At 41.6% G+C, this 16,700-nt stretch overlaps 1 protein-coding gene across 2 annotated transcripts in view; it reads left to right on the top strand.

Moving 5' to 3' along the window:
* The first annotated feature begins 6,056 nt into the window (after nt 1-6,056).
* The window catches only part of si:ch211-132p1.2 (proteinase-activated receptor 4), a 39,989-nt gene continuing 29,345 nt past the window's right edge, over nt 6,057-16,700 (top strand). Inside the window, exon 1 of one of the 2 annotated variants that reach the window (XM_048232307.1) lies at nt 6,057-6,658. In XM_048232307.1, coding sequence (XP_048088264.1) covers nt 6,565-6,658 — 94 coding nt within the window. In that variant the 5' untranslated portion in view covers nt 6,057-6,564. The remainder of the gene's footprint in view (nt 6,659-16,700) is intronic. The other variant, XR_007192256.1, reaches the window with a different exon arrangement.

Below are 16,700 nucleotides of genomic sequence, written 5' to 3'. Positions count from 1 at the left end.
GTGAATTTGGATGCACTTTCTTTCTTGCCGTGCGCTGTCACATTCTCCACTGCATAAAAGACATAGGCTAAATGAATTTGCGTTGTGAATGCTAAGCTTAATCAGGCCATAGGTTAAATAAAAATCGCTAGTCGGATGCAAAGCAAAATATAAAAAAGAAATGGGCACCAAGGCCACAGTGGCCTGTGAACCTCCGATTTTCAAAAGGACATCACGGGCAAGCAGGGCAACGACGCGGGGCGCCCGTAAAATTCCCAGCCTACTCATAACACAGTTAAGGAATGACCAATGTTAACAAACTAACTGGCTAGATCACCTTAGAAAGCTAACATGCACATTAGCTATAAACAAAGTGAATGTGTAAATCCATGCTTGGTGACACTGTCGGAAAAGGCCTACTTCTATTTTTTGTTGATATTAAGTTGTAGGCCTATGCTACAGGTGACGAAAGCACAGGTTGACAGAACCATCTTTTTGGACTCGTTTTCAGACTGATTGTTTTTTTTTTTTGCAACACAGCTTAATTTAGCTTGAAAGTTAACCTGCTACGGAGCAGGTTAGTTCTGTGGCATAAATTCCCATAGTTACCAAGCTGGGATTCACGTTAACCTCATTAATGGAACAGAATTCTCACTAAAATTAGCGAGACTTATTGAAATAAGCCAGGTTTGGCCTTTAGCGAGGTTGATGGAATACCCCTCAGGAGTTGAAGCCAGTTGTGGCTCAGGAGTGCTTGAGATGTTGTCAAAGAGACAGATTAGGTAACAGGCAGTCATTGCTGTCTCTTGGCTTCAGTGTGCCCTGCCTTTTACAAAGGTCGGTTCTATAGGGTGACCCAGAGAATGTGTCAATAAACTTCTATAGACTAGGTCAGTGGTTCTCAACCTTTTTTCAGTGATGTACCCCCTGTGAAATATTTTTTCAGCCAAGTACCCCCTAACCAGCGCAAAGCATTTTTAGTTGAGTTTTAGTTTTGAGCACTGTGACATCAGTGTCTAATTTATTAAACTTTGGAACCACGACTCCATCCATAAACTTCAACCACGACTCCATCGTTTGAGTTTTGACAGTGATTGACAGGTGATGGCGGGTGGCATGTGACCGGTTGGGTCGAACCATCCAGGGGAGACTCTGGGTTTTTAGGATAATGAAATTGAATAGCCTACTGAAATATACAATTAATTTTATGAACTTATATTTTCCTGAAATATTTATTAAATAATTGTTTTAAAGTATTTTTGCATGGATTCTACTTTTTAAGGCTAGCTTTACACAACAACGATCTGAACACAATATGCAAAAGTGGTGTTCAGTGCTGTCTCAGTTCAATTCGACCGTTTAAAAAACTGTGGAAAGTAAGCCTAGATGGGACATAGCTATATAGCATTCACAGCTATGTTTAGCATTTTTTAAAATCCAACTGTAAGCAATCCCTCATGTTTTTTTTTTTCTAAACCCATGTCTTCACAAGTCATAAATCTCTTACATAATCTCTATGGTAACACATCTACAAAATAAGAGCTTATGCGTTGAGATATTTATGTCCAGCAATGTTGTTTTAGAGCTATTTAGGCACCTCTATCTACCTTCAAATAAAATCAGTGGGTGATCAGCGGTCTCAGACAGGTCCCAAATAATCCCCTCACCACCTCAGTGCTTGCTGGACACTGAAAATAGCCAGTTACTCAAGCGCAGGCCCTGAGCTAATGCAGCCCACAAAGGCCTGGATGTGGGCGAATGTTTTGGAGAGCCATTACGAGCGAGACCTCGCTGACCCCTCTGAACAAAACGAGGGCCCTTAGGGCCATCATTAGGGTTTCACAACCCGTTTTCCGGTTCCTTCGTGATGTAACACTAAGCTTTGTGAATCTCACATCTGTAGACTAACTTACACATTGAAGATTGTGACGGAAAAACACAGCATCTCATGTGAGTGTGAACTTCTCAACATATGTCTTCTCTTTAAGAATCAAGAATGACTGCAACGCAGAACTAAAGTGAAGGCTTTGCTGTCTTATAAATAGATGTATTATACTCCCTTAACGGAACACAAATGGTTATTTAGACAGACATGTGGCTTTCAGAGAGAGCATGGCTCTGAGGGGAACAATGTTTACTTAACATTAAATGGGTGAGTTAGACCAGAAATGAGAGCGAATTGGCCTGGGTGTAAACCTTTCCTTAGGATGGGAGTGCACGACACCAAGCGAGAACCCTTGTGCACTGGGTGTGTCCTTGTTTCAATACAAATGTGTCAATCACTCCATAAACTATGGTATACAGTAATTTACAGCCTTGGAGACAAGATTTATCATTACAATCTCCTAAACACCCCGTCTAAAGCCAGTGCTACATTGTATCAAGTGGACAGCAGCATTAAGAATGCATATGGACAACGTGCATATGGGTGGTCCGAGAGCGTACGCTCTGAGTAGGAATGCTGCAGAAATAATTTACACTGTCCACTAACACCACACCCATCAGCCAATCGGTGGCCATCGTCCTCCAGTCTTTGATGAATAAAGGCAAGGCTTTGTAACATCCATTCGTCACAGCCGAGGAGGCCTGAAGTCAAGCTGTCTTGTGTATTTTGACATGCGAGTCGGCCGTAGACAGAAAGATAAATCATGTGCCTGCTCAGGTAGGGGGGCTCTACCATTCTCTCTCTCTCTCTCTCTCTCTCTCTCTCTGAGACACACAAATGCTGTTTTGCTTTTCCATGTGTGGTCAGAGGAACCAGAGGGGCCCGTCGCAAAGTGAAAGGATGAGTCCATGTGGCTGGCTACACACGAAAGGAAACGTGAAGGCTTTGATAGAAGCGGATACTCTCTCCCATCCCCCCCCCCCCTGCCACACACACACACACACACACACACACCTCTTATCCCACCGCAGCAACCCTCCTTACAGCCCCCGGGATACATTTCCTGTTTTCCTGTTTGCATTTTCACCTCATCCCTTCCCACTCAGGAAAAGCAGTGAAAATTTGCAAGCCACATTTCCTTTCTCCATAGATGTTTAGTCTCTTTCAGGCTGATTATGCGCTGCTCTAAGCAACAATGCCATCAAAAAACCAGTAGGTCACCACTGACCAATACCCAAGGAGGAAGCGCTGTTGTACTGTATTTCTCAGTAAATCTTGCCCATTATCATTTCTTAAACAGGGACTTCCAGTGCACTTTTACATTTGGCTGCAAAGGTGACCAGAAGTAGCCTCTTTATAGCTTGTGTCTCGTTGCCAGCACTCACAGCCACACCCGCCTAGTGCGAGCGCGACTGAGCAGGGTGGAATCTCCATACTGAATGCATCAATAAAGCTCCAGGGCTCGTTTTTAGCCTTTTTTGCAGGAATCTAACCTCCACGCCTCCGTTCCCCTCAAGGAGCTACAGCTCACATAAATACTGCATTGGGTGTGTATGGGGCCCGTGCACAGCGGTCGCATCTGATCGAATGATGGAACCAAGCTGCGGCATCGTCGTTGTTTATTAGCCCGTTCAAGCGCTGAGGTCAGGGCTGCTGAAGGGCAAGAGGAGAAAGGAGTGGACACGTTCAGCGCGATATCGCCACCGGGCCTTGTATTGCAGGAAGAGCCGCACCACTCCGCCATGACCTAAATAGTGGCCGAGTGAACTTTGCAGCTTTATCCTGTCGTCAGCCATTGACATCTGACCTTCTCTTGTCCGTCTCACCCAGGACTTGTTCTTGCCGCCGGATACTCTCTCTCTAGCGGAGATTGTTTTTAAAGTATTTTTGCATGGATTCTACTTTTTAAGGCTAGCTTTACACAACAACGATCTGAACACAATATGCAAAAGTGGTGTTGCGTTTCCACTTTTTATTTTGCGTTTAGACGAGCGTCTTTGGGCGGAAATCTGCATGCACACGGTGACGCAAAAGTGTGTGAAATTTGATGTAGTATGCATGCCAGGTGGCTAGGTGGTACTGTGAAACACTGCCATACAACAACACCAAGAGCGCGTGCATGCGTTGAAACTCCGTAGTAGCGCGAAATAGCCCACAGTCGAAAACCAAAACATGGCGAAGAAGCGAAGTAAAGACAGACTCCTGAATAGCTATCAAAGCAGCTAAGGCAACTTGAATGTCCGACTGATGGAAATAATCCGACATGTTTGTTGTTGTTTGCCTGTACTGCACATGGATATGACGTCAACGCGTATGCGAGGATAGCCAGCGTGAGCAGCTCAGAGCACACTTTTGCGTTTTCAACCCTTTAGACGGGAACGCGACGGTGGAGCGTCTTTAAGATTTCCACTCTGGAGGGTGGGTTCATTTTTTTGCGTTTTTAAGCTCCAAAAACGCTGTCACTGTCTAAACGAAAGGCACATCTGATAAAATATTTTGTCGGTTTCACCAGGGAGCGTTGTCGTGTAAAGCCGGCCTAAATCTATGTATATTTTAACCCTAAGATGTTTTTTTTACTACCTTTATTCATAAGGATTTATTCTGGTCATTGTAAGTGGCACACACACATATTATATATTGTTTTTTTCAGCAGAGTATCCAGAACATTTCATGTATTAGTACTAGCATTGATTTTATTTATATTTTTAAAGAATTAAAATATAAAAATCATATTATAAAAATGTTTATATTTTGACATGCATCTCACCACAGCAAGCTCATAGCTCTACATGCATTTCATGTGTGTGTGTGTAGGGCAGACTGTCCTGAATCTCACAATATCATTGCCATGGTGGAGGAATTCTCTGGGGCTGAGCAATTTACAGACATATGTGGTGTGTGCCTTACAGAAATAAATGACATTGATCTCAAAACTGGATTATGAACATTCTTTGCCATGGAGAAACACACAATAGCGTTGGATTATAAACATGCTTTGTCACAAAAACAGACATCGTGAGGTAAGTCAAGCTATATGAAGTTATTATTTTGCTGTCACTTCGTATGTTTTATAACCCAGAAGGATGTACTTGGTATCAAATGATAGCTCCGTGTCTCCTCTTTCATCTGACATGCGTGGCATATCTATCCGATCACAGGTCCGCGAGTATGAATGGGTGCGCAGGTGAACGCAGAGAAGTAAAGACTGTAAATATGGTGCAATTTGATTTAATTTCATAACTTTTTTATTTTCATACTTTAGCGTACAGACAAGTGCGTTGTCTCGTTGGAAAGCCCAACTTCTGCTCTGTCACGCAAGAAAGGTTTCATCTCGCTGCGATGAACAGTTGCGGAGCAATGTAACAGAGAAGAAAGGGTGTGTTTTTTTACGCACTTTGCGTCAATCGGGTTCTAAGGGTTAAAATCTCACGTACCCCCATTTGAGAACCACTGGACTAGGTAATTGTATATGTCGATGCAGAGTAGTTTAGAGCAGTGGTTCTTGCCTGGTCTGGCTTTGGGACCCACAATTTCCTATGTTCATCAAGTCGCTACGCTACATGCTAAGACACGCAAAGTGCCTGTAGGCCTTTCCATGCTGATCTTTGGCATTACATTTGTGTTGTCTTCAACTCCTGATGTCACCTTCCAAAATAGGCCACTCAGGCTTGTCTTTGAAAGGGGTGCTTGGTTTCCATGTGACATTTTAGTTTTGATGGTTTCATGCTCTCATGTGCCAACAATTCACTGCACACCACACACTGGGCTTTCTACCGCTAAAATGATGTCTAACATGACCTGTCAAATAAACATAGTCTATCTATGTCCTTGGCAATGACTGACATATGAATAACGTCTATCAAAATAAAGGTCCAATATTAGATCTGATAAGGTAGCATTTTAAATGAGCGATTTCTTCTTTTTTTAAAACAAACTCCGTGACCCACCCAGAACGGTTCCGAGACCCACTTTTGGGTCCCGACCCACCAGTTAAGAAACACTGGTTTAGAGGAACCACTGGACCACACCTCTCTGCACTGCTCCTTGGGCTGCACCCTCTACTCAATACCTTCCAGCTGTGACATCACAGTCTGAGAGGAAATGTGAGAAGTATCCTCCCACACGGACTGACAGACGCACCCACCCCCACACAGCCTCACTCATACACACACCACCCACCACATTACAGAGCCACAGCTAGGTTATAAAAAGGGAGAGAATAAGTGACAGAGAAAGAGAGTTTGAGTGTGTATGAGAGTGAGGGAGATCATAGTCCACAATTGTTAAGTTTAATTGGTTAAGCAAAGCAAGCAGCAGACTGGAAAACTACAGAGGAAAAGAAGCACGCCTTTGGATAAGGGAGAGAGCCAGGAAGAGGGAAAATAACTCTTTAGAGTGTAGGGTGTGACAGACGTGTGCATACTCTGAGGGAAGCAGAAAGTCAGGAGCCACTTATACCAGACTGCTGATTCTGGACACCCAGGAAATACTTGTGCGGGCTTCAACACCAAACTCTGAAGAGCAGAGTGCCCACTTGTGTGAGCAGGAGTTACAAGGGGGAGATCAAGAAAAGGTCAAGAAGGAGAAGGAGCGAGCTCTCAGAGCAGGAATTAAAACCAGTGGCTCTAGGAGAAGTGGACGTACTCGCGCGTCTTTCCCTCCTGCGTCTACGGTGTGTGTGTGAGAGAGAGGGAACAGCGATGGCTCAGTGCCACTCTGCTCTGGTCCTTCTGCTCTACTTCTTCATGGTCCAGTTTGTTGATCCGTCTGTGCCAGACCCGTGTCCAACACCATGTAAGTTTGTTTTTTTCCATGCTTTTACGGTCATTGCAAACATCATGCAGAAGCCGTTTCGCTGTGCTCAAGATTCTGTCAGGCGTTGTCTCTGTGGCTATTTATGAGTATTTAAAAATAATTAGAATTGGAATCCTCACCACACCACACTTATGTAAAAACTCTGCACTCTCTCTCTTTTTAAATAGATCTGTTGAGATGAGAGCTATTCATTCCATAAAAGCATCTTCGAAATCACATAACCATTACCATAACCATATGGGTGTAAGACACACAGATACAGTACAGTACTGTACTTATTCAGTGGGGAAGAACTGTTTGGATTTCAGCTGAACAGTGGGTAGGGGTAACACTTGCCAGCCTGAAGGACTGGAATGTGCTCCTCATGGAAATGGAAGTTCCTGTTTTGGCTATACTGTCTGTCCTCTGTCCTCGCGCAAGGTTCAAGTTTAAACAACACCACAAAACAACACCACATAAATTAACACTGATTGTGTGTGACTGTGGCATCGGAGAACATGGCAGTCTCTGTCTGAATGCATGCCTTGTCTGGGCTCTGTTATGATGCTGGCGCAGGGGACACATCTGTGTCCGATCATATTGTGTGATGAACTGAGGGCGCATGTCTTTCATCTCATCTCCTGAGCTCAAAAAGCGTCAATTGTAAAGGATGACCCTTGCCTAGTGTTTGTAGAGCCCAACTGGCCATAAGTATTTGAGCACCAATAACCCCAATGAAAAAAAAAAACAGATGTTAAATGTTACTGCTTAAGTACTTTACCACTTCTTTTTGTACTGTGGCCGTGTTTGAACTGCTGGAAAAATGGCAGCACCAATTATCTTTGAATTGTGTGCAGTAGAAAACATTCGTTGTAAAATGTTACCCAATTGAGGTGACACTTTACTCATGGGTCTCAAAGTCAAATAACCTATACAGACCACTTTTCAGGTGGTTATCTTATCGGGGCTAAAATAAACTGTCTTACTCCCAGATTTGGCTCCTGGGGCCCATTGCACAAAATTAGGATAAGGGATTAAGCCGGGATATCTTGGTTATCTGGGCTCAATTTATCCGTGATCCGGTTGCACGGTCCGGATAGGGGGCAGCAGGATATGTTATGGTATAAATCACCATGGCGATTTATTCTGTGGAGTCAGCCTGCTCCAGACCAGGCTAAGTTCCAGGATCTATTTAATCTCATCCCTTATCTCAGTCAGCAGTCACCACAAACGGAAACCAATAGTTATTCCACTGCCACTACACATTGTTATCACATATAACTAGACCCACTGTCATTATTTAAACGTTTGTGATCATTAATTAACTTTTACATACTCGCCATTCCCGACCTGTCATGCGACAATGTGATGTCACGGGAGCGCCGTAACCATTTTACGCGTGGTGGTCGCGACACTAGTTGCAATATTCTCCTAAACAGAGGTGTTGCTGTTTGTTGCTGTTTTGAAAAGGCTATCGCTACCTAGTTTACACTGCAGAAGAAGCAATGAACTAAATGAAGCCGCTCTAGTTGCCATGGTGAATCTGTGATCGGTGGGGTCTATTTCAGGGAGCCGTGAGCGCGCACTTATCCAGGATAGGTTTCACCTGGCTTGATGAATCCGTGTCTGCTCATCCTGGATTGGTCTTTGTGCAACCAATTAAGCCTGTACGCTCTTGTTTTGGATTCATTGAGCGCAGCTCAGTAACTTATCCCGGATGTCTTAATTCTGCTTTTGTGCAACCCCAGCTAACAATTTATGGTTCCCAAAACGTTCTGGGAACCATAGTTTTTGGTTTCGGGAACGTTCGTTTTTGGTTCCTAAACGTTCCCCGAAGGTTAGTTTTTGAGTAAGTTTTTGTTCCTATGGAAAGTTTGCTGAATGTTCCGGGAACGTTAGTTCTTGGTTATATAAAACGTCCCCTGAACGTTCCCCTAACGTTATCTAAAGGTTGCAACCTTTAGAGAACCTTCCCCTAACGTTCCCTAACCGTTGCAACCTTTAGGGAACATTCCCATAACGTTCCCTAAACGTTGCAACATTTAGGGACCGTTCCCTTCCCTAAAACGTTGTAACCTTTAGGGAACCTTCCCCTAACATTGCAATTTGCATACCAATTTTATTATTACTTTAAACTGCATGAGCAGGAATGCATTATTATATATTTGCAGGAATTAATGAACAGGCAAAATTGATGGGATTTATAACTTTAATATAAAATAATCAAAATACAAAAAGGTCTAAAAATATATATATAAAGGTCTAAAAATATATAACATCAGACTCCATGTTACCCAAATATACTAACACAAGGAATTTGACTTTGTTAGGTGCTCTATACATTCAACAAATGGACAGACATACTGTACAATAGAGACAACAATATACATTGTGGCAGATACCAACACAATAATATACAAAACAACTATAGAAATAAGACATAATACCAATATAAGTACACATGGAGTGTGATGTAGAGTGCAAAGTAATAGTGCAAATGTAGTGTGCAAGACACATATTGGAATGATAAAGTATGTAATGTGCAGGTGAACGGTCAAAGTGGGGATGACCCCACTTATCTGCAGTTCCGGAGAGTGACGGCAGTGGGAAAAGAGTTGTTCTTGTGTCTGGTTGTTTTTGTGTGCAGGGATCTGTAGCGCCTGCCAGAGGGGAGGAAGTTAAAGAGTGTGTGTGCAGGATATGTGGAGTCTTTGGTGATGGTCTCTGCCCGCTTAGGTCCCAGAGTACAAGTCCTGGAGGGAGGGCATTTTGTTCCTCCTCTCCTGCAGCTCAGTGACTGTTGAGCAGGACGACAGCAATACGTCATCGACTGGAGCAAAGGGAGGTGACTGGGAGCTCCTTAAGAGCATGAGCAGCTCATCCATCTTCTCCTCAAATGCATCCATTCGCTGTGCCATGCGGTAATGGTTGTCCTTATTGCTATAGAAAAATGGATGGTGTTAGTTGTAGTTGTTAAATGCATTATACACCTGCATATGTGAACAAATTAAGTGAGTCTTCTTACCTCTTATTTCCGTCTCCATGGCCACCTCCCTCTGTGTGATGAGTCACTTGTGCTGTTTACAACAACAAAAAAAGTTAGTTACTCTCAAGTTCCTTGTCATGAAATTGTATTTACTTGGAAATGGAAAATTCAAAGACACTGTACCTTCAACTGGGTCCCAAGATGAAGTGGCAGGCGTTATAATAGACCCATCCAGCTCTGGGCAATGAGCTGGTTGCCTGTGTGGTGTTGACTCATCTAAAAAGAAAGTAAATATGAATATTGGTCAGTTCATTTATGGTAGGTTTCTTGCACATGGCATTTGCAAAAGATAAACCTATGCTGTTACATTAAACAATCGCTAAAAAGAAAAACTCACATGCAGGTGGTGGAGGCAGTGACATCTGCTGACCTAAAAAAAGGCAGGAAGAGACAAATACATCAGAACAGCCACATGATATGCACCAGGTCAATAAACATGAATGTCAGTAGTTCCATGGTAGGAAATATGACTCAACTGGTTTCTTAAATACATGTATAAATGTTAACTTACAGACAGGGCTTCCAGGCACACGCACCATCCTGGAATGCTTTCTTGCTTGCGGAACGGATTCATCTGAAATAAAAGACCATACAATCTGCACTGATTGCAAAAAGAATATTTGAATTGTGTAAATAATGTAGTCTGTATTTAAGAGGTCTTACCATCCGTGACCCTGCACTGCCTTTTGTGGGCCGCCGCATCTTCTTCGCCTCAATGCAAGAAGTGTCCATCAGCCAGTGACATTTTTCCATAGCTTTGGTGTATGAATCTACGTTAAAGAGAACAAAGTTTTTGTGAGCCAGTAGTAGAACAAAGCAGTATTTCCATACAGAGAAAACTATTATTGATAGTATTGCAGCAATCAGTCACCTGTACACAACCAGATTTTCTTGACTGGATATTTGGCTTAGCTTTTGACTTGGTTTTTGTATTGTAGCCCAGAGAATTTCTAATGGGGAGACACAGCATCCATAGAAATGCATGGGCTTAGTTTGTAAAGCCAGTATGGCAGCTGTGTATAGCCAACTACACACATTCCGCCCCTTCCTGTATGCTTCCCAACAGACCTCTGAAGTTCGACTACAAAAAGGAACCAAAAACTGCCATCTTTGCCTATAAGGAGATCAGGGTGTTAATTTAACCTAACTACCTATGACAAGTTACATTGCAAGTTAGGTCTGGGGTAGCAAAAAATCTAAGTTGCTGTCTTAACGTAGGCCTACCCGAAGATCACAGTTAGCCTACCACTTTCAAGGCAGAGGGACAAAAGTGTTGAGCAAAATGTCTGCATTTCAGACTTCTTCGTCCCCAGGAGAGTGCAATAATTCTCTCCCCATGTTATTTTCCCATAGCAAAAATTGCAAGATAGGCTACCGGATCTCAGCTTTTTGAAGGCAAAATTCAGAGGTCTATTCACTTGAGTCGTCTATCCGAAAGACTGTGTTACAAGATGGCCGCCAACAGTGTACATTATCTCTACAGCAATCTCTATGGCTCTAGTGTAGCCTACATTTGCAGGACTGTTCAGTAGGTTATACCCACTTAAAAAGCATCACCATCTCAGTATATCCACTTAAAATAGACTAGGATACATTTGGGGTTGATCACAGTATAGCCTACCCATTACAGCTACTGTAACTACTAGCCTACAACACAGTAGCCTAGATCCAGCTACATACGTATATCCACTAGCCTACTAGACTACACCACTGCTGCCGAGTGACTTGCCTAAAAGGACTGACTGTACACTAAAACTAATTAAAAGAAACGGTAGCCTAGTGCTATTATTTGTAACATCAACGCGAGCAGGTTAACACGATGACACAAAACATACAATGCTGCAAAACATAACACGTTGAGAACAGCAGCAAACAAAGACGAACGAGCAATGTGCTCTGGTAAATTACAAACTTGGCAGAATCGGAATATAACAAAGCCCTACAAGTGAAAGGACTTAAGGTTAAACCTCAAACCCTTGCATTACAACCACTAGGCCTACATCATGAAACTGTAACATTCAAGACGAGTGTAATCCATTCCAAGACTTCTTCCAGCGGTGTTACTAACGGAATCACAGAATTCAAACAGAGCCCGTTTACGGAAGTCAGGACAAGACTTCAATCGATCACCTGAAAGCAGAGGCGCTGTCTTCCCCTACTGGCGTGGGGGTAGGCCTACGTGTAAGGGAGAGCCTGTCTGATTGAACTGAAGTGAAATGTGAAATGAAAGAAGTGAATTTTCTTAGTTGTGAAAAGTGTTCTGTTGATAGATTCTTGTTTAAAGTTCATTCACCTAATACGGTAAAAAAAAGCACAAAAGTATATATTTTTTATTTAGTAAAATTGATATTAGCCTAAAATAAATATTATCTTGATATGATGTTTACCTTACTTAGATTTCATAAGACCAATCATTTGAGTGGATCTAAATCAAGTGACTGCAAACATTTTGTATGTTAGGCTACTTCAAAAACTGAAATGGAGCTTGTTTAAATAACCATTTCAAAACCGCACTCAGAACAACCAAAAAACAACCAAAGACAACCAAACGGGAATGTTGTGTGAAGGTACTGTGCAACCACAGGGGAACGTTTTAGTTGGTTGGTTCCCTTAACGTTTAGGGAACGTTAGAACCCTTAGGGTTTGGTTTGGTTTGAACTAACCTTTAGGGAACCATACACTAACGTTCCCGAACGTTCCCTTAACGTTTTGTGTTAGTGGGGACGGGTTATTACAACAATAGGCTATTATGTTGATAATAATTTATTTTATGACCACCTACACCTAGACAAAAATTTGGAGTGAACTCTTTTAATATAAGAACGTAGGCTATAGATAGTTTTGAATATATGCCAAAGTTGTTTTTGACTTTATACTATGTATTCATTCACTCGTTTTGTTCAAGCATAGACTGTAGTCTATGTGTTCAAGAGTGAAGCCAATCAAACTCGCAACTGATTTCAAACCATTAGCAATGCTGTTTTAAATGTATGCTTTCATTATTCTCCAATTTCTGTAGGTAGGCAATCTATTTTTTTCTCTCGATGTTAAATTTGATGATTTTCGATGAAAATCCTGTAGATGGCGCTTGCCTATTGAACATAAATCGTCTAGTATTGTCTTAATTTTACGACATATATATCGTATTTTCGTCAATCTACTGTTTTGGTCTACTTTTCTACCTCGTGCACGAGCAGAGATGAAGCTGAACTAAACCTCGCTTGAATAAACAAGGCCAAGATGCCGCTAACTTGAGTTAATGGAACGGCTTCAGCCCCAAGTGGCGCTGCCTTCATTAGCGAGGTTGATGGAATACCCCCCAGGGCCCCCAAATATCCCATATCCAGTCGAGGTGTAGCGCCATCTAGCTAAACATTAAAAGGCAAAAACGATGCATTGTAATTGCAGGTATTTTTGACTGACAGGTTCAAAACTCTAATTTGAAGTGTAGGATGATTATTATGACACCATCTGAATGCATGCCAAAATTCGTGGAATTCCGTTCATTGGGGGGCCATATCAGCTACACACATACACATACACACACACATTTGCTCTTATAGCTTGTGACCATGAGCTCAAATATGCGAATTGCCCCATGTGTGTAAGGGTGCGTCTGGGACAGCTTTGAGGAGTTGAGAGGACTCCTAACTAGGGTTGCAGAATCCCGGGAATTTTCTGTTGGAAACTTTCCATGGGAATATACAGGAATTAAGTTCAAGTTCTAGTTTATTATCGTGTTATAAACAAGCATTCATCGGCATTGACATTCCTTGTGCTCAAGTGTCCATTCAACTTCAAGAATAAACTAGACTGCATTTCCGGCGGGAACTGCGAAAGTGTGCTTGCCCTGGTCCGGTCACCAACGTGAGCAGACAGTGACATACGCTATGCTGAACCTGGCTTGATCAAAGCATTCTAACAGTGCCTTTCAGTGTTGGAGCAGTGGCAATACCTCAAAAGCTCTATTCAACTATTGCCTTATGGGTGAATGCAGTTAGTTGGATTTTACCTGTGGCCTGCCTTTGAATTTAGCTTCTATGACTAAAATCAAATCAATAAAATAAAACAACAGCAGTGATTGGCTGCAAAAATAAATAATGTCACGCGTCTTGCGCCTCTCAAACTGGGCTATCAGGTAACCTAGAGAAAAAATGTGAAATTCTGAAATATGACTAAGGCATTAAAATGCTGCTTGTTTGTCAGGATACTTTTTCACTGATTTATTTTAAAAATATGAGCTATGAGTGTGAATGTTTTATATTCCATCCCCTAATTCTGTTTTACTGGTTTATTTGACAAATAATCTATATGGATTTGCTCTATAAAGACCTTATTTTTGTTTGGGATTGTTTTGAGAGCCTATTGATGTATCTCATAAAGGAATGTCCACAACATTAGTGATGTTTTTTTTGTGTGTGTGAATGTATTTTACTTAACTCATTGAATGTAGCTGGATACTCATGAACGCATGTCTCTAATAGCCACAATAGGAGTAATTTTAGCAACACCGTATTTTGTGTGGCCCATAACGACCCAGTGGATCATGAAAATTTGCCAAAATTCACATTCCTTGCTTGTTGTTGGTACATTAATCCCATTCAGATTGCCACTTATCTGAGATGTAAGAGTTCAGTATAGGTTTAAGGTCTGGGGCAGGGATTTGACATTCTGTGACTCCTTCATTGAGGGCTTGCTTAGCAGCACTGTCCGCTTTCTCATTTCCCCTCAGACCAACATGGCCTGGGACCCAGCAAAAAACTACACTCAAGTTCCAGTTGATCAAGCTCAGCTTTGGTTGTACTTTTTGCGTGACATTAAAGCCTACTGGAAAGATTTTTAATTGCAATTTAATTGAATGCAATTTACTTTTACGATTAAATAAAATTAATTTATCCCTCTCACCCATAGTTTTCTATTTATTTACAAATGTACATAGGCCTACTGTAATTACATTTATACATAGTTGTTCTACTGATCTTTATACTATTCATCCTGCACATAGACTTATTCTTACTACTCTTATAATGTTGTTCCTGCACTACAATGACACTGTTTCCACACTGCACATAGCTGTATGTTATGTACATATCTGTTATATATTGAATATCCATATTTATCTATATTATTATTTCTACTATTATAATGTTACTGCTACATCTGCATACATTATTCTACTTATTGTATGAGATAACTGCTAATACACTTGTAGTAAGAAATTTTGGCCTTAAAGGTGTTTCCATATAGTGCAGGCTATATTCAACCGTTTGCTCTTTTTGGTGTGGTCTGTGCAAAGCTGAAGAAAGAGACGCTGCTGTAAGCAGAAAGTGAAGGAGAGATTTATGAGTTAAACAACTGTGGAATTCCATGTTCAAGGTGTTTGTCTGGATGTCTGCGTGTGTGTCAATGCTGTCTATGTGTGTACCATGGCTGAGTGTGTGTGTGTCCTCGAAGGAGGCTGGGTAGGCCTCTTCTCGACGGCTGGCGCCCTAAGACCTTATTTACTGTCTTGGGGTCAATCTTGACTGAATTCCATAGGCCTTGGTCGTTATGGGATACAGCCTTATAGATATGGTTGACTCTTGGGTAACTATGTCGTAAACAAGTTTGCGTACCATTAATGGAGATGTCATGTCTTGTCTGACCTGTCAGTGAGGTATAAAAAGTGTTTCCCTGTTTGTAACATCAGACTGTGTCTGTTAGCAACACGACGTAGGTCTCCGGATTCGTGAATAAAGCTCTCTGAGATTTCTGACTTGACTCCTGGCTGACTGAGACTTAATTTCTGAAACAATCCCTAGAAAAATTTCAGTTCCTACACACTGCACATATTTATATTTAATTCATATTACTCTAAACCACCTTCTGTAAATCAACTGTATACTACTGTCTACATTGCACTATATTTTTTTGACCTGTCTCATGTATATTTCATCACCTTTCTATACTTTGCATCACATTGCATGCATCCTGTAGCTACATGAATCACAGCTAAGATCCTTGGTTGCTATGAAGGCTAGTCGTTCTAAATGGATGGTTGCTATGGCCAAAGGCCAGTTATCTCTGCCGTTGTCAAGCGGGCATATCCTAACTTTATCTTATTTTAAACATCTCTATTTTACTTAGCCTACTTCCATACAGTGACTCCCATTAAGAAGTGGCCACTTCATTCGCACTTACCGTGATTCACGCAGCAACATTATTAAATTAATCTGTCACCATATGCCTATGCCAACGTTTGCAAAGAGGAGAATCTTTTAATTTGATTCACAATGAAACGTTACATTTAATGTACATGTAAACAATGAGTAGGCTAGTTTTGGTTGTTGTTGGTGGTGTTACTGCATCCCTTAGTTATGCCTACAATGCAAAATTGTTCCCTCGTGATTGTTAGACGCATTTCAAAACATCGCGACTTTGAAATGCCACCACAAAACATTGTTTGTGAATCGGTCTTATTAGGAGTCTTTGCTTAAGCTGTCACAGACTCAGGCGCTACTTTTAGGGCTAAAATGCTTCCTGAATTACTCTTAGTAAAAAAAAATAGGAGTCCTAAATTTACGAGTGACGAAGTTACGAGTACAAGCAGCTCATATCAAATGACCATGCATTACGCTAAGCAACATAAATCCCATAACGTTACAGCAACATCTCCTCCCTATGACATAGCTAGCCAGCTTCTAGCCACACAAGAAATTAATGATGTTAAATCTCCGCTTAGCATTCTAATAACAGAAGGGGCACATTTATGTGGACCACTACAACATGACTCATTATGTCTGTAACTCTATAAAACACTTACTTTCATAAAGGAAGCACACCATCCAGCACATATAGCCTAGAAATCTAGACGGTCTGGCTCGCCAGGCTACAGCACATACACATGGAAACTGATATTTCAGGTACTTGGCCACGAACTCAAAACGTGTCTCTCTGAAGCTCTGTTCTAGAATCTTTGCTCTGAACGCTGTGTTGCTAGGCAACATCAAATAAACA

This window comes from Alosa alosa, chromosome 21 (assembly GCF_017589495.1).
Source record: "Alosa alosa isolate M-15738 ecotype Scorff River chromosome 21, AALO_Geno_1.1, whole genome shotgun sequence".
Lineage (NCBI taxonomy): Eukaryota > Metazoa > Chordata > Actinopteri > Clupeiformes > Clupeidae > Alosa > Alosa alosa.
Note: the sequence above shows the minus strand (reverse complement) of the source record. Positions and strands in the feature narration are given on the sequence as shown.